The sequence below is a fragment of the Gastrolobium bilobum genome, unplaced genomic scaffold (genome assembly GCF_033153095.1).
Source record: "Gastrolobium bilobum isolate Gb01-03AN ecotype WA unplaced genomic scaffold, APGP_CSIRO_Gbil_v1 utg7396, whole genome shotgun sequence".
NCBI classification, from domain to species: Eukaryota; Viridiplantae; Streptophyta; class Magnoliopsida; order Fabales; family Fabaceae; genus Gastrolobium; species Gastrolobium bilobum.
The window spans coordinates 141609-169045 of NW_026899269.1; the positions used below are offsets into that span (position 1 = coordinate 141609).

At 34.0% G+C, this 27437-nt stretch overlaps 2 protein-coding genes across 5 annotated transcripts; one reads left to right on the forward strand and one right to left on the reverse strand.

Moving 5' to 3' along the window:
• Nucleotides 1-4577: 4577 nt before the first annotated feature.
• Nucleotides 4578-9390, forward strand: LOC133289041 (THO complex subunit 4D). 2 transcript variants are annotated; one of them, XM_061486902.1, is made up of 7 exons: nt 4578-4814; nt 5579-5881; nt 6715-6858; nt 6955-7023; nt 7320-7507; nt 7760-7810; nt 8996-9390. In XM_061486902.1, exons 2-7 carry the CDS (start codon nt 5633-5635, stop codon nt 9198-9200), a joined length of 906 nt encoding a protein of 301 aa, XP_061342886.1. In that variant the 5' UTR covers nt 4578-4814; nt 5579-5632; the 3' UTR covers nt 9201-9390. The 2 variants fall into 2 exon arrangements, with proteins under 2 accessions (XP_061342886.1, XP_061342887.1); XM_061486903.1 differs by lacking the exon at nt 4578-4814 and having other exon boundaries at nt 5739-6475.
• A 9297-nt stretch (nt 9391-18687) lies between these two features.
• LOC133289066 (uncharacterized) lies at nt 18688-24364 on the reverse strand. 3 transcript variants are annotated; one of them, XM_061486935.1, is made up of 6 exons: nt 23527-24364; nt 22875-22933; nt 22593-22721; nt 21388-21523; nt 19636-19748; nt 18688-18907 (listed from the first exon to the last, which is right to left on the reverse strand). In XM_061486935.1, exons 1-6 carry the CDS (start codon nt 24226-24228, stop codon nt 18904-18906), a joined length of 1143 nt encoding a protein of 380 aa, XP_061342919.1. In that variant the 5' UTR covers nt 24229-24364; the 3' UTR covers nt 18688-18903. The 3 variants fall into 3 exon arrangements, with proteins under 3 accessions (XP_061342919.1, XP_061342918.1, XP_061342917.1); XM_061486934.1 differs by lacking the exon at nt 18688-18907 and adding an exon at nt 20790-21140 and having other exon boundaries at nt 19664-19748; XM_061486933.1 differs by lacking the exons at nt 18688-18907; nt 19636-19748 and adding an exon at nt 20560-21140.
• Between the last annotated feature and the right edge of the window lie 3073 nt (nt 24365-27437).

Consider the following 27437-nt stretch of genomic DNA (forward strand, 5'->3'; position numbering starts at 1 on the left):
CATGAGGCCACGATATCTAAAACCCTTAAATACATACATATTAGTCCTTTTTTTATACAATTATGAGAATTGAACACATGACCTAATACAATCTATTCAAATCCCTCACCACTAGACTAATCTTAATAGATTTATATTAGTCCTTATAAAAACTAAAATATTTGATAATTAAATACTAATGTAATCAGTAATTATGGTTCATAGCATGAAAACCTTCAGAAGTGTTGAACATGAGATATCCAGCAAGGTTAATTTGATGATTTTATGTATGGATGTGTGTAAGTAGGGTTGGAAAAAATGAGCCAACTCATTGGGTTGGCTTGTAACCCGTCAAAAATGAGTCGCGTTGGGTTAGCAAAAATGAGCTGTCAATTCGAGCCAACCCGTCTCAAGCCAGATCGGGAAAAAACGAGCAAACCCGCAGGTCAAACAGGGCAGGTCGTGGGTGTGCGTGTTTTTTATTTTTATTTTTATTATAAAAAATACAAAATATAATATATAAAAATGGACAAAATTCGCACGTGCTGTCATCGTCTTTCTTCCTTCTCTAAACTTAAGTCCCTAATCTTCTCACATCCCTGCCATTTTTATATTGTTAGGTTGTACTAGTTTTGTTTGATTCAAATATCTTACCCACTTGGTAGCAAGTGGTTCTGATTGTTTCTTGATGTTGGTTCAAATTTTTTGTAAAGAAAATTTGAAAGTAGAATATTTTGCTTTTATTTCTCATTTTGTAACCCTTTGTATAAGCTGATGGAAGCCACATAGCTGGTGCATTAATACTACGGGTTCATTTAAATAGGTTGGAAATGAGCCAACCCGCGAGCCAATTTTCGAGCCAACTCGCGAGCTATTTTTTCAAGCCAACCCACGAGCCATATTTTTGAGCCAACCCGCGAGCCAATCCTAACCCGACTCGGGTCGGTTGGGTTGGGTTTTCTTGCTCATTTTTTTTCGAGTCAACCCTAACCTGACTTGTTTTTTTCAAGTTGCATGCGAGTTGGGTCGGATCGAGCTAGGTTGGCCTGTTTTGCTAACTCTATGTGTAAGAGACAGTTAACAGGGTAAGAATATTCGGACAATAGTCTTATGAGCAGGTACGGACCGATGGAGGACAAACATTGATGATCTCCACTACCTAAAACTTTATTATTTTATTAATATATGTATAAAACGATATTTATCTAATAATAAACTATTAGCACTGATAGTTAGCTCCCCCAAAAAAATACTTATAATAGTTTGTCCATTTTATTATTCTTAATAATACTTGTAACTTTGGTATTTTATTTTCGCCTCCCATCGTAAATTTTTTTGGGTAGGCCACTGCCTATGAGGAAAATCAAAGTTGTGTATACACTTGGGAAATATGGATGCTCAGGATGATTGAAAGCTTCAAATGCTAAATATATAAACTTGTCTGTCTGCTCCCTTGATATTGTACCAGCCTTTTACAGGGGGGATTCTATGATAGTTGGGAGAGTAAGGGATGCTCCAGAGCATGAAATTCGCAGGATGGTGATTATGGGTAATGTAGTTAGTGGTGACAAAAAAAATCACGAGAATAAACTCTCGATACGAGCTAAGGCGTCATGATGGGCTATCCGTCAAAGACGTGTTCTGCCCATAAATGGACACGACCTCTATACTTGCTACGCACCTTAGTCTCACTTCTCTAAGTAGGATAAAAATCTTGGGATGGGAACATAAAGTATGATTTTTGTCTTGTCATGGATTGATATATTTGTTGGTTATTGTTCAATTTTTGATAGAGAAATGTAAAAAACTGTTTTAATTTTTAATTAAGTAAACAAAAAAGGACACAATTAAAGTGAATTCCATTATTAATGAAAGCTAAAACATGAGGGGACTTTGAGCACTCTACCATGTTTCTTCCAAAAATTATACCTAAATGTCATGCTGCCAGGAAATTTTACCAAACTATCACCGCGTCAAACTCCCTACTAGTTGCAGCGGGTATCATTTGCCATGTGGCACATTTCCTAAAACCACAAATTTTTTGCCAGTGGTAGCAACTTTGGTGTTTAAAAAAGTCAGAATGCTCAGAGGTGCACGGATAAGTGGCAATCAGTCTGGAACTTGCTGTTAGTGGCAGCGGCTTTCAAGACTCACTTGGCACAAAATTTTGATAGTTTTACCATAAAACTTCAGAAGGCAATAATTTTTGACTCAAGTGTTCGAATCATGTATTTTTTTTATTCTATATATTTTTTCGAGATCTACGCACTGACAAATTCCCGGAGGACTATTTCTTAGTGTTGAAAAGTTAAAACAAGAATAGGAACTTAATAAAATCATTCACAAAGATAAAATGTGCCAAACGCGGCACAATGAAGCAATTTTTGATAAATTTTTTTGACTAAGGATTTGCTAACATGTAGATCTTTAAAAGTTATGTGGAATAAAAAAAGAAAGCACTTGATTCAGGCACTCAGATAAAAAGTTATGACCTTTTAAAGTTTCACGATAAAATTACAAAATTTTGTGCCACGTGTCATCACTATGTAAGTCTATACCTTCAAACTCGCTGCTACTCCTAGCTAGTTTCAAACTGCCTCATTTTGGCTAGTTTGACCATCAAACTTCTTGTTAATGGCAACAAGTTTGGTGGCTTTAGGTTTCGTCCCACGTGACAAATGAAATCCGCTGTAACAGGTAACGAGTTTGCCGCCGTAATCTTTTGGCGAAATTTTTAGATATCGTGACATTCATATAATTTTTTTGGGAAACATGGCAATATGGTCAAAATCGCATAAATAAAGTAAGCATTATTATACCAAATGATAATAGCTAAGTAGGCATATAAGAGCTAAGCAAGTAAGGGTGAGAGCATATATTCAGTCATCTCAAATACCATATGTGAGGATTAGAGTATATATTCAATACTCTCAAATATCATATTTGAAAAGGATTTAAAACTTTAATTCCGAATTCACCATGAATAAAATTGCTTTTGTGGAAGATAGAAATGGTTTATCAAAAAAATAAGCATCATCGTAAATTCGGCAAAAAAATTTAATTAATGCTTTTTAATAAAATAATTACGCATTTATTACAGTTTTAAGAATAATTACGGATCTATTGCACAATGTGACGCCTCATTTGGGCGTCGCCCCAATGAGGCGTCTCTCATGAGGTGTTGACACGTGTCTTTTTTTTTCCAAAAAAAAAAACTTAATCATAAAACTTCCGAAGGCCATAACTTTTGACTCGGGTATCCAAATCAGGTAATTCTTTTTTGATTCCACATAACTTTTTGACATTTACGCAATGACATCTCATCTGACATATTTTATTTCTCACAAACACAGTTTTAATTTAAATCAGGTAATCCTTCTTCATTAGAGATTTAGAATATTTATTTAATTATTTTCTTTATTAATACAGATTTTTCAAATTGATTTTTGAGTTTAAATCACAGATCAAATCTTTATTTTGTTTTCCTTATTTATAATAATTGTAACTTTTATTTTAAATCACAAACCAAATTTTTTTTATAATAAAAATAAAAAAAAATTATTTTTTAAATTAAATCACACATCAAATCTTGATTTATTTTTTATATTAAATCACAAACGCAGAACTCAAAGGCTTCTGAGTTTAAAAATGTGACACGTGTCAACACCTGACACGTCACCAATCACGTCTAAATTGAGTTTCAATCAAGAGGCAATCACGCCTAATTTAGGTAATTTTATTTTTGAAAAACATTCATAAGCCATCATTAATTTCAGACCACAAATAATAATCCATAAGCTTATAGCATTAATCATTAATTTCAAAAATAATATCCTTCCTCCTTAGGGATTTAGAATATTTTCTTTATTTCTAGAGATTTTTCAAATTGATTTTTTACTTTAAATCACAAATTAAATCTTTATTTTTTTCCTTATTAATAATAATATTTATTTTTATTTTTAATTTAAATCACAAACCAAATTTTTGTTATAATAAAAAAAATTATTATAAAAAAAAATTAAATCTCAAATCAAAATTTTATTTATTTTTTTATATTAAATCACAAACTCAGAACTCAGAGGCTTCTGAGTTTAACCGCTCTTATAATATCATTTTTACAAATTAAAATTGTGTTTGTAAGAAATAAAATATGTCAAATGAGATGTCATTGCGTAAATCTCGATAAGTTATGTGGAATCAAAAAAAGAATTACCTGATTTGAATACCCGAGTCAAAAGTTATGGCCTTCAGAAGTTTTTTAATTAAATTTTTTATTTTGAAAAAATGACACGTGTCAACACTTCGTGAGAGATGTCCCATTGGGCCGTCTCCCCTTAGGGTGAGACGCCCAAATGAGGCATCACATGTGACACTCAAAAGAGACGTACATTGTGCAATAGATCCATAATTATTTCCAAAACTGTAATAAATTCGTAATTATTTTATTAAAAAACATTAATTAAATTTTTTTGCCTTGTACATTCGGTAAACATTCAATAATATCTCGTACAATAATTTCTCTCGCTGGACGCGGTTCGAAGAAAAGCGAAAAGGACAATAAAGCCCCTCAAGGCTTTTTAAAACGACACAAAATCTAAGCTAAACCCAAAAAGCTCTCTCTTTGGAAACCCTAAAACCCCTTCCTCGCACAACCATGGATCTTTCCTCTCTTTTTCATTAGAGACCCTAAATTTTTCTCCTCATACTTCTTTATCTCCAAGATTTTGCCCCCAAAAACACACACGCTCTCTCCCTCTCTCCATCGCTTCTCCATCTGATTCTCGCTTGACACACTTCACTGCTTTCTCTATACGCTGTTCTGTTACAATCTCTAGGTATTTTTTTTTTCTTGCCTGGTTTTGTTTTTTCCAATTTTCGTATCGTTGCGTGTTTTTGTGCGTTTTGGGGGGTGTGATTGGTTGTAAATTTAGATCTGAGTAGATTAGGGTTTTCAGTTTTTAAAGATAAGACTAACTTTTGGGGGAAGGGTTGAGGGCTTTGATCTAATGCTGATAAGGTCATCATTTTAATCAAATGCTGCTATGGGGGTTATTTATTGTAAAGTTTGTGCGTTTTTCATATCGGCTGAGTCTATTGTCAGGATCCATGACAGTGCTGTCCTGAAGGAGATCATTCTATTCTCTCTCTCTCTCTCTCTCTCTCTACAAAATCTGAGTGCAGGCTTCCCTGGGAAATTAAACTTATGCGGATTTTTAAATTGGGGTAGTTTTAAGGCTGAACTTAGATCTTATTCTATAATACATTATTTTATGTTTTCTTTTGATTGTGATGCGTGCATAAAAATTCAGAAAGTAGTCATTTAGGTGGCATCTGCTAGTTGATGTTTGACAGGTTGTGGTCTTGAAATCGTTGATTATTTTGTGGGGTTAACCTGGGATTGGCTATTCAGTTTTGGGTGCTGACTGTTTAATAATACAGTTTAGGCCACATGATATCTGGAGGTGACTGAACTATTGTATGAACAAAATTACAATCATCTTAGTCCTGTCATTCTTTATTGTTTGAATTCTACATGATCTGTTTTCATTAGGATCTGGGACACGTGCTTATAGCTGATTTTATTTCATTATTTTTGCAGGGCTACATAATTAAAATTCCTTGAAGTGTTTGACTTTGTTAAATTTCAAGTGCAATGGCTTCTTCCTTGGATATGTCACTTGATGATAGAATAAAGAACAGGAGTAACAGAGGGAGAGGTAGAGGACGTGGCAGAGCCCGTCCTGGGCGTGGACCAAGCGGGACTCTTAATGGTGGAAGAATGACTGGTGCTGTTAATGGTAGAAGAATGACTGGTGCTTTTAATGGTGGAAGAATGACCGGTTCTGTTCGCAGAGGTCCTCTTATGGTTAACGCTCGGGCATCATCTTATGCTATTGCAAAGGCAAGCTCAAAAAACGTGGATGCTTGTACTTATGCTTGAGATTCTGAAATGCTATAAAATATCCAATTATGAGAGATTCAGCATTGTTTAAACTCAAAAGCAAGATGAACTCCTACTTTAGTATTTGTTCCATGGAGAAGCTCATGATCGATCATTTTGCAATCTTGATGCCTTTGTCATAGTTCCATAATGTCACAATTAATATGCACCTAAGAGTTATATGCTTTTGTTTTTGGGGGCTGTGCTACAGATATCTGATGTGTGCAGGAGTTGTTTCATGATTCCTAGCATATTATGTGAAGGAGCTTCATTAGGTGAATTTCAAAATGGAGCTCTTACCAGTAGCACAAAAATCATATAATTATAAGTGGGGTTGAATTCTCTAAACCATACTAATCCATTTCATTTAGATGAGATGAGTTTTAATGTTTGACCGGTTTGTGTGCGCCGGCGATTTAGTGGATCCTCTTGCTTAATTGGGTTCTACGGTGCAAGAATTCAGCTTACTTCCCTATTTCATGGTATTTTGCAAAGAGGCTTTTCGCTTATCATCAGAACTGGAGCTCTCACTTGTAGCATAGCACCATGCAGTGGGTTGAATTCTTACTCCTGCCTACCATCTTTTTACCTAGAATATTGATGCTTGAGTATGGGTTTTCTTTTGAATATATTACCATGGCCAGTTCTACTTCGTTAACAGCCTGTTTTTTTTTTTTTTTTTCTGGGAGTTTTCCTGGTCTGTCTTGTCTTGAAGAATCGTGAATATGTTTTTCTGGTGATAATCTGATGTGTTCTTTTGACACTCTGGAAACTGTTCTGTTTGCTTTGGCCAGTCTATTCGCAGAACCAGGCCTTTTCCATGGCAGCATGATTTGTTTGAAGATAGCTTAAGAGCTGCAGGGATTCAAGGAATAGAAGTCGGCACTAAGTTGTATGTTTCCAACCTGGACCATGGAGTAACCAATGAAGACATAAGGGTATATATCATGTCATATCATCACATGCTTCCTTCTTAGTCAGTCTTTCTAGTCAACCTCTCTGGAAAATCTCTTGAAACTTGATTTGCAACTCAGGAACTTTTCTCTGAGCTTGGAGATTTGAAGCGTTATGCTGTTCATTATGACAAAAATGGACATCCAAGTGTAAGTATTGGATTTTGTTACTTGTTCTTGATTAGTCTTATTTCTTATTAGTTTGAGGTCTTAAGTGAGAGTGACTTTTTTTGTTTCTTTCCTTCTACTTTTTTGTGTTTTAAGAGAGAGGGGGGGGGGGGGGGGTAGTTGGACTATCCATTGCCTTTCCTTTCCCAGCTTAACTACTCTATGTTTCTGAAAATAGTATTGTGTTTAGCAGTTTTGTTTTATGAATATTAGCTTTTTAACTATGTGGTTGCCATATTTATTCAACTAAATCTTTAATATCTTTCACTGTATAACAGGGTTCTGCTGAAGTTGTCTATACTAGAAGAAGTGATGCATTTGCTGCTCTGAAACGATATAATAATGTACTGTTGGATGGAAAGCCCATGAAGATTGAGATTGTTGGTAGTAATGGCGAATTGCCCATAACTGCTCGTGTGAATGTCACTGGGGTGAATGGGCGGAGGAAGAGGACAGTTGTAATGACGTAAGTTACTTAAGCATAGAAGCTTTTGTATGATATGATTCTGTCAATGTTTCCTCTGCATCTATTCTGTAATTTGTGCATGTTTATTTTGGAATTCTATAAAATGATGTCAACTCTACATGATCAAAACGTGCCGCAAGTGGCAAATATATCTATTACCTTTAATACTACAGAATTCTGTTAAATCTTTCCTCTCTTATCTTTGTAGTAGAAAAATTAATACTACAGGTGCTGATGTTTGGGGTGTTGCAGGTCTAGAGGAGGACGAGGTGGAGGTCCTGCTGTGCCTAATCGTGGTGCTGGGTAAGAAGACTCTTAGATCAGTAATGGTGTAATCTCTTATGGATATTGCTTTTTACTGAAATTAGTGCTTTGGACTTTGTACAAACAGAGTTTATCATGCATATACATATTTTCTAATGGCACTCTATAATTTTAGTATGAAGATTTAGGACATATATCTTTCGGATTATGTTTGAGGATGTCTTTGTTTCATATGAGATAAATTGGCTTTTGTTCTGGTCTGTATTTCCTATGAGATAAAGGACATATTTCCTGGTTTACTTCTTTACTTTTCTAATCTGATGATATTTATCAAAACGAAAAATGCTTGAGTAAGTAGAACCAAAATTAGAAGGGATGTAAATATTAAGCTGTTCTTGAGCAGTCTGAGGCATCTTAATAGGCCATGTAGTTATTTTGGTGGCATGAAAATAAAATGTTTCAAGCTTTCGAGCATTCTGATAGATTGTAAGATGTCCATGTGAGTAATCATGGGCTATATAATTGTTTTTGTGCATGAATTACGCAAATTTGTCTACTGTCTGCACCGTGTTTAAAATTTTCACATTTGGGTCGACAGATATCTGAGATGTATGTGTGCTTGCATGCTTTTGTTAAAGAAGTTTCTACCGTGAAATAAACTCAAAAAAGTAGGAACTGACGAATTGTACTCTTACTGAGTACCACATAGGATGATATACCTTCCTTATTTCTGAGAATTGTATTTCTGTTATTACCATTATAAAAACAAGACTAAGCAATTCTGGTGCATTAAATTGGTGTTTAACCCTACTTTGCAAGTACCTGTTTAATTGTTTATAGTTTTGTTTTGAGCTTTTTTATGGATATTTGAAGGTTTATAAGTGTCATTTTCTTTTGGTGTCCAGTTATGGACTTGAGTAAAGATTCTTCTCTGTTGGATTTTCCTTTTCTTTTTATCATGTGATGCGATGTAGTTAAGATTTGTACATGTTAAGATTGGGCCTGCATGAAGGTTATCTTCAATAATTCAGGAGCCATGCTGCTTTATTCGGGCATTTTGTTTGCTATTATCGTATGGCTTGTCTATTAAACAGGGAATAAAATGGCTCACTCTTTTTAGTCGAGTGGTGTAACAAGATACATTGGTGAATTTGAACTTTTCCTCCCTTCTTTCATTGAGTTATTTACCCAAAGGCTTGGCATTCATTGTTCATTTTTATACAGATGGGGACGGCGAGGTGGCACAAGGAATGCGAGTGGCATAAGGAATGGGGATGGGACTGGGACTGGACGTGGTCGTGGAGGACGTGGTCGTGGTAGGGGGGGTGGAGGACGTGGGCGTGGCAGAAACGATGCTGTTGAGAAGTCAGCTGCAGATCTTGACAAGGAACTGGAGACCTACCATGCTGAGGCCATGCAGATCTCATGAACTCGGAAGCAGCAAGTTTATTTTGTAGTATGAGTCAAGATTGTACAAAAGCTGCAGTTTCTTTGGCTTTGCTTTGAATCTTTTACTGCGCTGTGCTTTTAAATTCGCCATCCTATTTTACCGCATTAAAATCTTGCTAGGGGCTGAATGATTGACTGGGTGGTTTTTTAAATTCTCAGATTTTATAGAGTATAGTTAGATTTGTCTATTATTTTATAATTGGTAAAATTTGCTAGTCTTCCTAAATCTACCGTCAGCATTTAGCCAGTCCTTAATGTGGCTTTTGTGGCCTTATTACGTATGTGGTTAGTGATCTAATATATCGCCGTTTGAAAATTATTCCCTTTACTATTATCGGTTGTGAAAATTAGCAGATACAAGTAAATGTGTATTTGGCCTCGTTTAGAGGCCTGTACACATGACAGAAGTAATATTTCCCATAAATAGATTATTGATGCTGTCAACGGTTTTCGGAAACACTAAATAATTTTTTTTGAATGGTTTAAAATTATTAATTACTTGTTATCAAAAAAAAAAATTATTAATTACTTTGAACAATAACTTCCTTTGTAGGTTAATGATTTTTAATTCTTTTTTGTCATTGATTTTATAACCAGTCTTATTATCAAAAAATGGTCTCTGAATGATCATCAAACCAGAATGAATCCTTTTTTGAAAATTTAAAAATTAAGTCATTTAGTTGGGGGAAAAAGAATATAAATTTGAACCATTTTATCACTTATGTTAGCAAAATGAAGAGCATGGAAGGTTCCCTGCTAAAATTAGTTTGCCAGCGAATGGGACGCTCAGAAAATTGCTTCCAATCTTGTAGTATATGAAAATATTTATTGATCCATGTTTACTTAAAAAATGTACGTAGGAAAACCTCAAAAAAAAAAAAAAAAAATCAGGACCGACACATTTGAAATAACACTCAAGTCTTATCAATTGGAATTCCCCTTAAGAGTGTAAGCCTGGGTTCCAAGCAATGTTAGCTATCTCTTTTACATCATAAATTTACAAACTCAAGAATATCTAGAACCAAAAGAATCAATTATATGTTGGTGGTGATGGGAGTGATGAAGATGACGATGATGGTGCTGTATTCTTTGTCTTTCTTGATTTTTTTACATGCATTTCGCGCAGCCTTTTCTTTTCTTTCTTTGGCTCTTTGTCTTTGACGTACTCGCCTCTTCATGTTGGGGTTTCCGTTCTCGGAAACAACTCTTAATCAGAGCCATTTCTTTGTGGTTATAATACTTTGGTGCAAGGTGCGATAAAACTATATCCCAATAGTGAGGCCTGAAGGGTTTGGAAGACATCTTTTGACGCGTCTCCTAACCTGAAATTTCCCCCATCAAATCACAGAGTTTTGTTGTCCCTTTGAGTCATGGTGGCAAAGCAAAGTTGACGAATGGAAGCGTATAAGGTTTCTGTTTCAGGGGTTTGGAATAGAGCATCAAAAGGTATGAGGTTTATTTCACGGTGAAGTAAGTGAGTGATGGAGTTTCTGTTCAATTTATAGTGAGTTATCAGATTTAGAATCTTCCGAGATTAGAGATAAGCTATCATCATAAGTAGAAAATTTGGAGATAATCTTTTTATATATGTGTAACTCGGTTTATTTCATCTAAATTTTTAGATTTTTAAAGATTTAATATTAGTAAAGATAATTCCCATTAATAGCTTTCAAATAAATAGCTTTCTAAATATGTGACTAACTAACCCGGTTTATTTAATTTATATTTTCATATGTTTTTTGATTTGATAATAGTAAAGACAATTTCCTTTAATAACTTTCAAATAACATAGCTTTCCAAATGTATAACTAACTAACATGATTTAAATTTTATTTGGTTTAATATAATGTAACTTTCATATTTGATTTAATATTAGTAAAGATAATTCCAACAGAGAAGCACCCAAATTATCGATAAACTGTGTAAACATACTGCTTCTATAGAACCTGCGCAAGGCTATAATGAAAGGAAGAAAATGTTTCAGATGTAAGGAAGAAAATGTTACATAATAAATTGGTTAACATTATGATAGTAGAACACATGATCCAGGCCATATTATGTTTCCAGTGTGGCAGTGTATGTGCCTGCATGCCTTTCACAGTAAAACTTTCACCAATAGCAGAAGCAGTATTGAAAAACTAACACTAGATATTACAATTTTTTTAAGATATTCTAAATCCATACATGCATAGAGGACTCAAACTGACTCTAAGAAGACTAATTTCAGTTTCATTTGACAAAATGTGTCTGCTGATTTTGATAATTTTTTGGTTATTTTGGTTATTCATTAAAAGCAATTATTTTATCTGTACTATGATGCCCTGCTGCCCTTGTTGGTATTGTTTCATGCCAAATTTTTGGGAAGTTTATCTGATTTTCAGTTAACCCTTGATTGAGAAATCCAAACCCAAGTTGATTCCTTTTTATTTCTGACAGATAAGAACAGTTAAGGTAAACAATAATATACTTATACTTCATTTTTTTAGTATAGGGTTCCAACATAGCTAATGTTTCTGTCACCATCACACCTGTTGAGAACTACCAGCTGCCCCCTGATGCTCTTCCCTTAAGTCCTGCGAGTACCTATTTTTTTATTCAAATTCTATGATATTTATTGCATGCAATTGAGTATCATCATTCTTCTTTGTGCTACTTCTAGTAAATCCATATCTGCTTAATTATGCTATTTATGTTCAATTTTGCTGAACACGGTTGTTCACTTGTTCCTTGTGCCAGTCCAAAATATCAGTCCCTAAGGTGGTGTTTGGTTGATGTTTTTTTAGGAGATACCTAGGCATCATAGATAGGGTTTCTTTGTTTTCCATGTTTGGTTCACAATATTACAAAATTTTGATAGGAAACACATTTCCCTAGACTTTAATATTTGTGTGTAAAATGGAAAGAAAGTTGCTGTTCAATTTCTCCACTTTGAACGTGGTATTGTGACTTAGACAGCTAAATGAGTAAAAGACAATCAAAAAGCTGACCGTAATACCCTTATCTTACCTAATTTGCCCGGTAAATTTTTTTCCAACCAAACAACTTTTTTTACATTTTCCTACCAAACTCACTTTCCAACCATTTCCCTATCAATTACATTTTCCTAGTATTCAAAAAATTTCTCCTCAACCAAACACCCCCTAAGAAACTTAGAGGTGCTTGAGTGTTTTATATGTATGATCGTTGACATGCTCACAAGTACATTTGGATTGGTTTAGTTTGTTTAGTTATAGTCAGAGACTCAGAGTCCACTCTTCAGTTGCTTCAAGTTTGTTGTATGATGATAAGTCCTGTGAATTGTTATAATGATGTAAAAGTTGTCTACGTATCTGATTCTTAAATATGGATCAACATTCATGAAAAATGATTAATATTTTCTGTTTTTCTATGTTCCTTTTTTCTTCATATACCTCATTAAACAAAAACAGTTTGAACTTGCCTTACATGTTTCGGAAAAGAAATTTTCTTCTTGATTTGGTGCTCAATGTTCTTCACAGATAAAACATTGTTTCTCTGTTTTAATAGCAACATATTTTTAAAGTTGTTAAAAATCAAATTTAAACAATATAATCAAGAAGAATTAATCCTATTTATTTTTATCACAAGGATATTTATGTTATTTAAATTTAATCTAATTTTAAAAAATAGAATGCCATTTCATTCCAAGAATTTCCATTCTTTAGAGTTGGAATGGTTCTATCCAATTTGCTTATTCCATTTTTTAAAATAATTCTTTTGTTTCGCGTATCAAATGATATGCAAGTCATTAGTATATAAATTTTTTATAAATAATTTTAGAAATTTTGAAGTTGTTTCATGTTAAAGCAAAACATTATATATTAAATGGGAAAAGTGTCTATACATTTAAATTACACAACTTACATCCTTTCACTCTCACAAAGAGGTGGGACCCACAACTTTATTTTTTTTTGTCAACTCTCTCTCCTCTTTTATCTATCCCTTTCTCTCTCTTAAAATGACACAACTTTACATCCTTCAAAATTATACACACTTTTCCCATATTAAATTTAAAATATCGTATTATTTGATCATTTATACAAATCATTTTTTAAACTATAACCTTCACAGCGATAACATTTTGTTAAACGAGTTTAGATTTGTAATGCACTGGAACTCATCACAATGGAATGCAATATAAGAATATACGCTCTTTTTATCACATGATGAATTTTTTTTAAAATGAACACTTATATTTTGTGTGTTTAGTTTCAATATTCCATTATATTTTATAACAAAAATATGTATATAATAATATCATTAAATACATATCTAGTCAATTTTACTATAGAATACTATTCTTTTATCTATTATTGAAAATTAACGAAGATTATTTATTCCCTTTCCTCATAATTTGTCTTTTTAATTTTACTTTTCTATTTTTTGATGAAAAATATATTATTCATTGCTTCATATTATAAAACGCATCTTTAAATAATTTCATCATAAAATATAAATAGACAACTTATAAATAAAAATGTCATTAATTCCTCTAAATGAAAATAAATAATTCAAGAAAAAAAATCCCTCCAATTCATTAACAACATTGAGCATTTGAGCTACTCTTCATCGTTTGCAGTACAATTATGACAGTGAGCAACTACAGCTTAAACGGCTTTGTGCAACTCTACCATGGTATCGTCTCTGGAACGAGGAACGATGAAGAGGCCAGTTGTTGCATGCAGAGAACTCATATTTGTTGGAAACAACGTCGTCCAAATTGATGTTGGGGTGAATATTGTCTTTTCTTATTCACCGAGTAAAAAGAAGAAGAAACATGTGTTAGAATTTTTATTACGGGCTTCAATCAATCAATTGTAGTTTTTTTTGTTTTAACAAAAAAAGGATTGAATCATGATTCATATGTAGGTGCAGTAGAAAGCCCATTAATTAAGTGATCCTTTGGTTTGAGCTCGAATATTTGTAACAATATAGGCATAACTTATAGGCCAGTAAAGGGAAGGGGAATAGGATTAATGAGTTTGACTAAATCTCCTCTGCATTCACAGTAGGTTAAAAAAAGTTGCTCCACAACTTACCTCATCAACAATTGTGATCAGGGAGTGGTGTGAACTGCAGAGTAAGATCCTGATCTTTCAAACTTTGCAGGAACATCAGAGCAAGCAAGAAGCGTCTTTTAAGAAATCTCATGTCTTCAACAAGTAAGCCTAAACTTTTTGGTGTTGTAATTTCATATAATCATATTTTGTGATTTCTTACATTTGGTATCACAACCTAGATTATATGATTTAGGACCCTAATTGGACATAATATATCTTTCACGATTGGAATTTCTTGCCCTCTTTTGTTCTTGAATTTGAAATTTTTTAATTAACCTTTATAAAAGAGTTTATACATTGGGGCTTTTACAGAACAAATACGTCTAAGACGGTTACTCACATTTTCAATTACATTCTCGTTTCTATCATTGAACCACTTCTAAGACAGTTATTCTCATTTTTGATTACATTCTCGATTTCTGTCAATGGACCACTTCTTAGACTATTGTTCTTGTTTTCAATTACATTCTCGATTTTGTCACTGAACCACTTATAAGACATTTAATCTCATTTTTCTGCACATTCTTCGTTTCTATCACTGAACCATTTCTAAGACAACTAATCTCATTTCCTCGCACATTCTCAATTTTTATCACTGAACCACTTCGTGCCGTGTCAACCCACATAATAAGCAACACATTTTATGATTAACAAGTTATGTGGTAGTGTCGTATCATCTCATATAATAAGCGACACACTTTGAGGTTGGGTAACATAGGTTGTTAAGGTAGCATTGAACGATAAGAAAAAGAAGCCAAATGTGTCGTTTCATGTAGTGATGATTGAGTTTAGGTATAACAATTCAAATGTGACGTTTCAACATCATAAGGCATTCAATTCAGTGTTGTTGCCTTTAAAAAGCTTGTTGCCTTTAAAAAGCTTCTCAACAATTGAAAGAAGAACATGCTACTATACAACATCTTACATATGGAATTGAAGATCCCTTACCTCATACATAAAATTCAAAGGAATCTTTTCAATATCAAGATACAAATGTAGTGGCGCATAAACTTGACTATAATTACATATATTTTTTGAGATAGTGGTGGTGCTTAATTCCTTATTTTATTAATTCCAAATTGGTTTGTAATTGGCCTATAAAAATGTGTATAGGGTTTCTATTGAAAAATAATAGTATATTCTGTTATTTTGATAACCGATTAGAGAACAAATGTTTTCTTTTTTTAAATCCCAATTTTCTGGTTAGCTTTCTTTCTTTGTTGTTCAACATCAATTGGTATAAGAGTTTGATTGTCTTTACCCAATGCCTTATGAAACAAGAACTCCATTCAAGAGAGAAAAGAACAATGAAAAAGAAAGAAACTTGATTATCATATCAGAGAAAATTATTCTATATTTAATAATACATCATATGGGCTTTTGTACTTATATACAACGGATAGGCTAATACTAACTAACTAACTTGCACGTGCTCCCTTTTAACTTTGCACTAGGCGTACTTGCAGCTGCATTTGCATTGGTTGCATCTGCATCTGCATTAGATATCTGTAAGACCTCCCACAAGCTGGGTTGTGGACATCAAGAAGCCCAAGCTTGCTAAGAAGAAAATTGAAGGGAGTAGGGAGTAGAGCTTTTGTAAAGATGTCTACAACTTGTTCGGTCGATGGAATGGGAAGAAGATAAATCAACCTAGCTTGTATCTTCTCACGAGTTATGTGACAATCCAACTCAATGTGTTTTGATCTCTCATGGAAGGCAGGGTTGTGGGAGAGATAAATGGATGATTGATTATCACAGGAAACAGTAGCTGGTTTTGGCTGTGTAATTCGAAAGTCCTTGAGAAGAAAGGAAAGCCACTGCAACTCACATGTAATGGCAATTAAAGCTCTATACTCAGCTTCAATAGATGACCGAGACACCGTGTTTTTCTTCTTGGATCTTCAAGAAATAAAGGACGAGCCAAGAAAATAGTAAATCCTGTGACTGGACGTCTTGTATTTGGGCAACTTGCCCAATCTGCATCTACATAGCCATTGAGCTGAAGATCACTGGAAGCTGAGAAGAAAATAAATTTGGCTGGAAAATTCTTTAGATATCTGAGAATCTTATGAGCAGCAGAAAGATGAATATCAGTTGGCGCCGAAAGAAATTGACTAAGTTGTTGTACACAGAAACTAATATCTGGACGGGTAGTGGTCAGATAGAGAAGTTGTCCAATGATCCTTCGATAAGACGAAATATCATCAAGAGGAAACCCAAAGAATGATGTAATTTGAGGGATGAATCCATAGGTGTTGATGCTGGTTTGGATGCCAAAAGTTCAGTGTCAGATAATAGCTTTAGAGTGTATTTCCGTTGGTTCAGTAAAATACCAGAAGGAATAAGTGATACTTCCAGCCCAAGAAAAAATTGAAGCTTGCCTAAGTCCTTGATTTTAAATCGATCATGAAGATAATATTTTACCCATTGTATTTCATCCATGATATTACTAGTGAGTACTATGTCATCTACGTACATCAGAAGAGCCGTAAACAATGAATCTTGCTGTTTTGTAAATAAAGAATGGTCTGAATAAGATTGGTGATATCCAATAGATACCAACACTGAGGAAAGTTTAGAGTACCACTGTCAGCTGGCTTGTTTAAGCCCATACAATGACTTTTGAAGCTTACATACTTTTGTAGAATCAGAACATATGATTCTAGGGGGGAGATCCATGTACACTTCTTCATTCAACTCACCATGAAGAAAAGCGTTGTTTACATCTAACTGTTCGAGTAACCAATTCTTAGAAGCAGCAATTGAAAGAAGCATTTGGACAATGGCTAGTTTGGCAATAGGGCTAAAAGTATCTAGATAATCCAAGCCTTTAGTTTGTGTGTATCCTTTTGCGACAAGCCTGACTTTGTACCTTTCTATAGTGCCATCTGCGTGATACTTTATCTTATAAACCCACTTGCATCATATTATACGTGTTCCAGGAGGCAAGGTAACAAAGGACCAAGTATTGTTTAGCTCAAAAGCAGAAATCTCATTCTGCATGGCCTTGTTCCAGCATTCATGTTTAGTAGCCTGGGTATATGTTTTTGGTTCTATATTTGTGGTCACATTAAGACATAAATTTTTGTATGAGGGTGAACAAGAATCATAGGTACGGACATTGGAAAGAGGAAATGAGATATTAGAAGGAAGTCTAGGTGTACCTGAATGTGAATGATTGACTAATGCCATTGACAGATTACAGTAATAATTTTGTAGATAAGACGATGCTCTTTTGGCTCTTTGAGATCTTCTTGGTGTAACTTGGAAAGATTGGGGCTAATCATGACTGACATCCAGATTTTAAGCTGTATGTAGGGAGGCATTTGAGTAGGGAAGATAAGGATCATTCGGGTAGGAGAGATAGGGCATTGGATTTTGTATTTGAGGGTGGTTTGTGGTTGAGGTTGTTTGGTTGGTGTTTTGGAAAGGGAAATGTGTCTGATAGAAAATAACATTACGAGATACAAAAAAATTTCTGCAGGCAATGTCAAGGAAGATGTAACCTTTTGCTCCTTATTGATAACCAAGGAATACAATTTTGGAAGCTCTGGGGTTGAATTTGGTACGGTGAGCAGAAAGGGTAGAGGCGTAGCTGAGACACCCGAAAACCTTGAGGTGTAAGAAGGTGTGAGGCTTTTTATATAGTTTTTCATAGGGAGTGTAATTCTATAATAAAGGACTAGGCAAACGATTAATAATATGGATGGCATGACTGACTGCATATGACCAGAATTATAGGGGCATATTGGATTGAAAAACAAGTGTTGTAGCCACATTTAATATGTGTTGGTGATTTCTTTCCACAACACCATTTTGTTGGGGGGTTTTCAACGCATGAGGTTTGATGAAGTATTCCTTTACTTTGATAGAAATCAGTCATCACAAATTCTAGGTCGTTATCACCGCGAACACATTTTACAACAGTGTTGAATTGATTTTCTATCTCACCATCTTCTCTCCCATACAATTCCAAGGTTACATAAGTTGGCAAACAATTTGTAAATGTAGAAAACAAAAAACAAGATTAAAAAATAAAAATAAAAAGATTAAAAACAAAAAATCTTTTTATTCCTTTTTTTTTTCAAGCCATACTTATTACGTAGCCAATCTCCACCATATATTAAAGCTTGGATGATATTTTCAGTCAAGCTAGAATGATAAGTATCAATAACTCTTCTTCCAGCACTAAATGTTGATTTTGATGGTACTGTAGAGATTGGTACAGATCTTATGTCACTCCCAAAGGTAGTATTGGTGGGGGATCGAACCTAGATCCTTCCACCACCTACTCAGCTCAAATGCACCAACTGAACTATAACCATTTGGTGCTACTATGAATAATATTATTTTATTTTCTTTAAAATAAATAATATGATATAGGCTGACCTGTAAACTTGTAGGCCCGACATGTAAAAAAAGTCTATAACCTACTTTCTAAGTAGACTTTTTTAAAAATCCAAATCTGTTCTATTTGAACATATATAATAAGTCAAAACTAACCTAATATAGGTTAGCTCATAGGCCCTATCCATGACAATTCTTCCAGCATAAGAGCAGCAATAATGAATCTGAAGTCTCCCCTTGACAAGTCAATGTTTCCCCTTACCTATTAGGAAATAAATATATTACACGGCACACTAGCATATATAATTCTCTTGGGTCTAGAATCATATATAAAAACAATATAATGGGAATCACTTGATTTGCTTGAATGATATTGCTAACATGCAAGAAGTTAATTTTCTCATTTAACTTTTTTTTGTTCTGTTATGCGAATCAAACGGTTCAAAAAGTGTGGTTCTATCCAACTCGGTCATTATTGTCACGTGGGTTAATTTAGGATCCATCACAAAGGGTCAGAGGTTTTTTTTTTCACATTTTCTATTACTGATATTGTCTAAATTGCTCTTTAATCAAAAGACGAGAAAAAAAAAATGTGAGAGAATAAGGAATGATAAAATCAGCATAGTTGACTTGCCATGAATAATTATGAAAAGAGAGACTATACTCCTAATTTATAGTGACATGTGGTAGATAACTTGATTATAATTGCTCTTTGATCAGCCCAGAAAATTTCATTAAACCTTTCAGCCTATCTTATTCATTTAGAGTGTCTTCCATATTTAATTAATCGTAGCCTCCTCCTTGTTCCTCTTAATTTCTACTTAGAATTCAAATGAAAACCACACTTAAGAAGGATCGCATGACATACTATAGATTGAGTTATTATTATTCAATTAGAGAAACATGAAAGGAAATTGAAAAAGGAAACATCATATTTGTTCGACATATATAATATCACCATTTTTTTATACATATAATATTACCACTTACCAGTTCAATATGAATTGGGCTACATCATACACGGTTGAAAGATGAAGACTTTGGACTGTATGTTGTACTATTGTTGAATGATTCTGGCGTAATGGAAGTGACTTGAGGGTACCCTGCAAATCCGACGCTCAAGTCAGTATCAATTCTAGGTTTTATGTTATATTCAATGGGAATAAAGATGATTATACCTGGGTTGTACCCTTCATATTTATAGCAAGTTTTTATGCCGCCTTTAGTAGGCGACATGCCTTCTTATTGGTTATTGTGGACTATAGACTTTTATGTCTCATGCCTTTCTAGCTATAAGTTTGCCTTTCTAGCTATAAGTCTATATACTTGTCTGTTTTCCTAGAATGATGGCAAGCTGAAACTATCTTCCTTGCATTGATCTTTATGCGCGGTAAAACTCAACTTGTTGCAAAGCCTTTCCTTAGCATTTAAGTTATATAAAGTGACTTAATATTATAACCTTCGCAATGTTTGGCTCATGCATCTCGCGCTATGAGATTATTGCGCCTCTTGGACCCTTTCTAAGCCTTGAATCTCATGGGCCTATATAGTTATCCAGATCAATCCTAAAACTTAAGCTAAAACTAATAAATAAATAATATATATAGGACAAAATCAATTTAAACCGGTATAATTTTATATTCAATTTTAACCGTTAATTTTTATCCATTAAATAATTATAATTAATTAAATTATTTTATTAATTAATTATTAATTCTCAACAAATTATAATTATTGAATGTATGAATATCAACCATTAAAATTAAGTAAAAGATTTATTATTCTTAAGAAAATCCTGCCTTATTATATATAATAAGGTTTGTAAAGAAAAAAGCAGAACATGAAAGTAAGTAATTAATACACACTATTACTTATATATGGCAACATACATAACTATGATGCTATTACTTGTTGTGGTGATGTGTTCCAGGAAGTTTCTCCTTTATCTTCTCCATTATTCCTTTCTTCTTGTGATGGTGCTCGCTCTCAAGTCTTATCAATTGGAATTCCCCTTAAGAGTGTAAGTGTGGGGTTCCAAGCAATGGTAACTATCTTTTTTACATCATAAATTTACAAACTCAAGAATATCTAGAAGAACCAAAAGAATCAATTATATGAATGGATGTGGACATGATGTATCTAACCTAAAGAACAAGGAGAGAAAGGTGTCATTGTGGGACATTTGTATCCCTTTCCAGGTGTGGATCTGCTGTCTCATTCTTCTTTAAGAGTTTTTCAACAACCTCATCCCAGTTTGCCCTAGCACCACTTGATTTTGATTGGGTACTTGAGGGGTCTTTGGCCCCACTACTGGATGCCTCACCTTCATTGTTTGCAGACGGTTCTTTCTCTGCAGTGTCAACTGCATGAGGTACATTTAAACTAACTGCTCTTTCCAAAGCATCTTTATGTTCCTTTTCAATGGTTTTCAATCTCTCAAACTTTTGTACGGTTGGAGGGACTGTCACAGTTTCGGAGCTGTGATCCTTCATTAACTAAAAGGAATCACCAAGAACAGTCAGAAATCGTTAAAGGCAGAAAAGGTTGAGAAAGTTAATTCTAACAGCATTTTGATCCATAGATTACATTATTCTCAATAACAAGAAGTCTCAAACTTCAAAGAACAATGTTAAACAAAGGCAGAACCTCATCTTCTATTCCTAGTTCAGAATGTTAAACAATGTTAGAAAAAAGCAGCAAAAACAGTAAATGGCAGATATTATTACAACTAAACTTCCTTACTTGTAAGGCTTTCTCTGCCTCCCTCTGAATCCAAACAATTCCATGATCTGACGTCGTATTACAGGACAAGACAATATGCTCAAATCTTCCCTCAACAGGAATAGCAGTCCTCACTTCAGGAGGAAATCTCCCACATCTGTGTTCACCAAGCAACGAGGAACTTCATTATATAGAACATATTAGTTGTAGCAGTAGTTGAGGACAAGATTTAGCTATGCATATGATATCTCAGTCACACTTAGTGAACTATTCCTTGACTCCTTGTGCTAAACCAGTAACCTTGGAATTTGTTCTTTTATACGGGTTATAGAAGATGCTAAATGAGTGAATATGGAATTCCTTTCAACAAACTTACCAGGGAAAGAGGAAAATCAGACCATGGGAACATCTGAACTAGCATGGTCAAGATGACTGAAAGCGTTTATAGCTCCCAGTTTTGCAGTTCTAAAAGGTTAGAATCCCAAAAAATTAAAAATTAAAAACTTTCCGACTCAGCATGGCTAAATAGCATCTTGTGCTTAGCTAATGAAGCTGGGTGGATGGCGCTTTAAGTATATATATATATATTTTGACTCCAGTCTAAAACTAAGAAATCTTAGTCCCTATCTAAACCGTTGATTTCCGTCCATCTAACAGTTATAATTTATTAAGTTATACCAATTAATTAATCATTAATTCCAAATAAATTATAACTGTTAGATGGACGGGAGTTAGATGGACGGAAATCAACGATTGAGATGGGGAGTAAGACTTCTTAGTCTTACTCTAGAGTCAAAAGATCCCTCCTATATGTATATATAAGGAGAACAAGTGAAGAAAAGATAACTAAAATATAGAACTAACTGGGTCTGCGTGTATTCAAAAAACAAAAATGCACTACTCATAGTAACTTGATTCCTTAGGCATATGAAGAAAAAGTACAATTTCATGAATCATACTCTCAGCTAACTACATTAAACAAGTCATTTAGCCACTGTTTAAGCAATTAAAACAATTACAATCTATGCCTTTTGTAACTTTTGGTTACAGAAGTCGAATTCCTTTGTCTAGGTTTCATAAAAGTTACTACAACTAGAAGAGACCAAAAATAATACTTTTGCACCAGAGCAAGTAAACTAAACAAAATAATAATAAGTATATTACCATAATAATTATTTTGATTAAACAGGAGTTTACTACAAACGGAACTGTTTGCAAGTCAATACCTGCAAAATTTTCTCTCCACAATATGATACATTCGACCAGGTGCGTAAAGTCTCCTTGGATCTCTAAGCTTTCTACCCTCAGGTATGAAGGTGTCCCTCAGGCAAACCAAGAATAACAAGCACGGCAAGCTGTTCAAATCATCAAGGCCTGGTTTAAGAAACCATCATGGTAATTTACTCCACTCAACAATAAACCTAAACAACTAGAGAATAAATCACGCAATTGAAAGTTGAAACAAAATGCTCACATATCCATATCACACAAAAAAGGACAGTACTAACCAGAATACTGATTTGAATATATCTTCCAATGGAGTGGGCGTTCTTGGCAAGAAATCATCCTGCACCAAAAAATAAATGAATATTATAATTTGAACAATCATCATCATCATACAGTTGAATACAATTAAGGCATGATTGCAATTTTTGGTCCTTATACTATGGTTAATGCGCGATTTTGGTCCACCAAAGTTTGTGTATAAACAAATTGGTCCTCAAAGCTGTCAACTAGCTAACAAGTTCATCCTACCAAAGCTGTCAACTTGCTAACAAATGTTTACCCTACCAAATTTATTAACTTGTTAACAAATTCATCCATTCTGGAACCAATTTGTATAGACGGGACTAAAGCAACACAAATAATATCTTTCAAATACCAGATTATATATTTACTCAAAACCCAACTTTGAGTGAGATAATACAACAAAACACACAACCATAAGTAACCACCAAGCACAGAAGAGGTTGTTCCAGCTTAACCAGTGATTTCGAGTTTGAATCATGTTGTGTTAAAACTTGATAGAGACATCTAATCCTATCCAGCTCGAATCGGACTAATCGAATAATCGATAAACCAGATATTAAAAAAAAATTGTAATCTAGTGAGTAGTACTTAACAAGAGTGAAAAGAGAAAAGGTATATTGATGACCTAACCTGCAACACTATAGAATGTATGACATTGGCATATTTAACAGCCAAATTGAGAGACATACACCTGGCAGGAGCAATAGCATAACACCGAATCTTCTCTTTGGGAATCCCTCCAAGCTTTTCCCTATGATTCACAACTAATATGGTTAACAAAGACACCACACCAGACCCCAAAGAGTGCCCAGCAAACACCATCCCATACTCTGAACCGTTCTCAACCCACAACTGTTTCAGGGTCTCAGATTCCCGGTTCAGCAACCAAGTCGCAGACTTTAACAAACCATGGTGAACATAACCACCATCGAACATTTGCTTCCCCAAACTGTTATCCAATAGAAGCTTGTAGTCACTTTCTTTGACCAAGTTGAGACCTCTCACCGCGAGCACGATCTCGCGGTGGTCGTGGTCGACGTAGATGATGTACGGCGGCGCGTGGCCGAGGGTGTCCTCGTAGGTGACGCGTTTCACTACCCAATCCGGGTTTAGGCGGTAACCGCCGGCGGGTTGGTAATGCTGCGGTTGGAGGAGATCGGGTTCGTAGATGGCGAGGATGAGGCGGCAGACACGGGGGGCCGGTTCGAACTCGTCGGCGGTGGCGGAGGGCCACGTGGCGCTGTCGTAGGAGCCGATGTAGGTGCAGCGTTTCCACAACCAACGCGCGCAACCGAGTACGAAGACACACTCCACCCCACATGCGACGGACATGTTTTTTAAGGATTTTAGGACAATGGGTGTCGCAGAATGAGTGAAAGTTTGGTGCTTGTGGAGTGAATGGAAAGTGGGTCGGAAATTGGAATGGTTGGGTTTTTCCAGATAGCTATGGAAGCTATGCCTTTGTTTCTGAGACAGAGTGTGTGTGTGTTGCAGTGAAAGCTTAATTAGGAGTTTAACACCCACATGGGATGTGCACATGTAGATTGCAAGAATCGCGTGAGCTAGCTCTAGAGACTAGTGAGACTGAGATTATGACATTTTTGACAGATTCTGATGTTTGGCCATCTTTTGATTTTTTGTAATAGAAAATACCTGGATGCTTTTCTTAGAGGTTAAACTTTAGTCATTTACGTTTTTATTTTATTTTATTTCTGTGGTTAACTTTTTGTTTAAAAACTTCTTTTATTTATGGTTGTGTTTCTATTTTCTAAAATCAACAATTGTGTTTTGTTATGTTTGTAAATGGGGATGTGATTAACTACAGCTTGCAAAATTAATTTGGTGATTAGCTGTTCCTTTTTTAATTGTTTCCTGTTTTGGTTGTATGAAATACTAAGGAACTGGTATTTGGCTGTTATTGCAGGCCAACACCTGTATATGTGATTCAACTTTATTGAATTAATTAATGAATCATCAATGTCAGTGACTTTGTTTTCCCCCACCAATGGTTAGTGCAATGTATGAAGTGTCAAAGAATTGTAGGCAGAGATTATTTATATCCAATAGACAATCATGTGTGAACTCTCTGGAGAAATTGTCAAGAAAATAAGTAAAATAAGTTGAATTTATAATAATAATAATAATAATACAAGAGTACTGAAAAATCTGCATGCTAATAATCCAGATGGTATTTTTATAGTTATTTTGTTCGTTTCTTTTCCATCTGGCTAGTGGAGTAGTTCAACTTCGAAAAAATCTTAGGTATGGTACATTCGCCCAAAAGGAGAACTTTTTTGAGGACTTACATGGAAATAGAAATAGAAATAGAAAAAAAGGAGTAGAATGAAATTTTATTTTCCAAAATTTGAAAAAAGAGTACCCAATCTTCAACTTCTTCTTTTCTTCTTTTTCCTTTTTTACTTCTGTCTCGAATGTTCAATAAAGCATATTTCTTTTTTTTTTCTTTTTAATTGTTTTATTCATCGGTACTTGTCTTTGGATCAGTAAAGGCTTAATTAAATGGAATGAAATATTTCGGGAGCCACCTACCTTCTAATGCACTTTGAAGCGTGGATTCTTCCTTTGTAATTTCCACCTAACTTACACTGTTTCAAAGCTTGGATTACCTTTTTCAACGGACTGTTTAACTATAATAAATTTAAGATAAAAAGATTTCTCATGTTGCACGAGAAATCTCCTCTCTTACCACTCTCACTTTGATGTCCTGTCCGTGTCAATCACTTTTTTATTTTTTATTTTTTTCTTTAAGGTAGGCCCCACCCCTTTCTCTCTCTGTAGGAAAACTTGCATTTCTCGTGCATAAGAAATTGCAAGCCCTAAATTTAAAAAGAAAATATTTTTCTTAGTTAATTTTAAAGTCAAATAATTTATTAAAATAATATAATGAGATAAATGGGGTGTATAAGGAGTATATGTGGCTTAAACGCGCATGTCACATGTTACGTTTTATAAGACATGCATGAGAAGTGTTCCTGACTTGAATGTACATACGCAATATGTGTTTTGCAAAATACGATACATGACTTAAACGTACATGAGCAATGTGTGTTTTACAAAATATGATACATGATAATACGTGATGAATTGTGCACAAGTTATGCATAGGATAATGCGTGACTTGAACGCATATATCTCATACATATCTCATCATATTATTTTGATTAATTATTTAATTTTTAAATCAACAAACAAAAGTATTTCCATTTTAATACTAAATAGGTCAAAAGGCCTTTTTCAACAATTGTGATATTTATACATTTCATCCACGCTAAGAGAAGATTTATTTAGCAACAATTGAATAGATCATTACTATAATTTTTCTTTTGATTCATTGATGGAAATATATAAAAAAAGTAATTCGCTACCTGCTCATAATGTCTGGTGTCTCAAAACGATAAAGCTAAACAACGCATGTGATGGGGCCATTATTCTCAATGATACAACACTCTACTTGGTATTCATAACATCTTTTTTAAATTCAAGTTTTATCTTCGGAAGATCAAATAAACAATGGGAATATCTTTAACCGCACTTATTCAACAGAATTTTAAGTCTAATCTCCATTTTAGATCAGCAACTTATTGTAAAAAAAACTAAAAATCAAAAGTTAATTGAAAACTCGTATTTGTATAATACCCTACAAGTGCTCGACCTTTCAATAATAACGAATATCAAAATTCCATCATTGTTATGCACACAAAGTATTTGCTACACATAACGCTGTCTAAAGTGATCAGCTTCTCTTTAAAGTACACAAATCTTGGATGTAAAAAATAATGTTATTTAATATCACATACATGAACTAAAGCATATTAGGTTGTTCTAATTTAATTAGTGATATCAAATTACGTTTTGATTACGCAATTATATTAAAATTTTGGTAAAGAAAGTTTTCCACTTGTGGTCATGGGCTCATGGTTGATTCGCCCGAATTAATCGAGTTTTAAATGAATCGATAGAAAAATCTCAAAATTTGTATGAGATAATTGCATAACAAAACCAATTTTGCTATATATATATATATATATATATATATATATATATATATATATATATATATATATATATATATATATATATATATATGGGGTAAATATTTCTACAGCCGCTTTAGATAAAATTATCTACAGCTATCCAAAAACTACGTCGTTTTGATTAACGAAGGATGTTTCTGTAATTTTAGGTGAATTAATGAAGAATATTTCTGTAATTTTGTTTATTTTTTTATCATATGCATTTTACCAAAACACTCTTGATTAACTCACCTAAAATTGCAGAAACTTCCCTCATTAATCAAAACGATGTAGTTTTTGGGTAGCTGTAGATAACCTTATCTAAAGTGACTGTAGAAATATTTTTCATATATGGGAAAAATATTTCTCAAGCAGCTTGAGATAAGTTTATCTCCGGCTACTCCAAAACTACGTCGTTTATTTATTTATTTCCTTATATTAATTGATTCACCTTTGAATGATTATGATTCTCTTTCTCTCTCTCTTCCTTTATCTCCATTGATCAAT

Coding starts and splice junctions, on each gene's coding strand:
- LOC133289066 (XM_061486934.1), bottom strand. CDS start 24,228: ATGTCCGTCGCATGTGGGGTGGAGTGTGTCTTCGTACTCGGTTGCGCG. Junction 22,722..22,874: donor ATATTCAAATCAGTATTCTG/GTTAGTACTGTC, acceptor TGATTTGAACAG/CTTGCCGTGCTTGTTATTCT. Junction 21,524..22,592: donor GTGGAGAGAAAATTTTGCAG/GTATTGACTTGC, acceptor TGGTGAACACAG/ATGTGGGAGATTTCCTCCTG.
- LOC133289041 (XM_061486902.1), top strand. CDS start 5,633: ATGGCTTCTTCCTTGGATATGTCACTTGATGATAGAATAAAGAACAGG. Junction 6,859..6,954: donor TAACCAATGAAGACATAAGG/GTATATATCATG, acceptor TTTGCAACTCAG/GAACTTTTCTCTGAGCTTGG. Junction 7,508..7,759: donor AAGAGGACAGTTGTAATGAC/GTAAGTTACTTA, acceptor GGGGTGTTGCAG/GTCTAGAGGAGGACGAGGTG.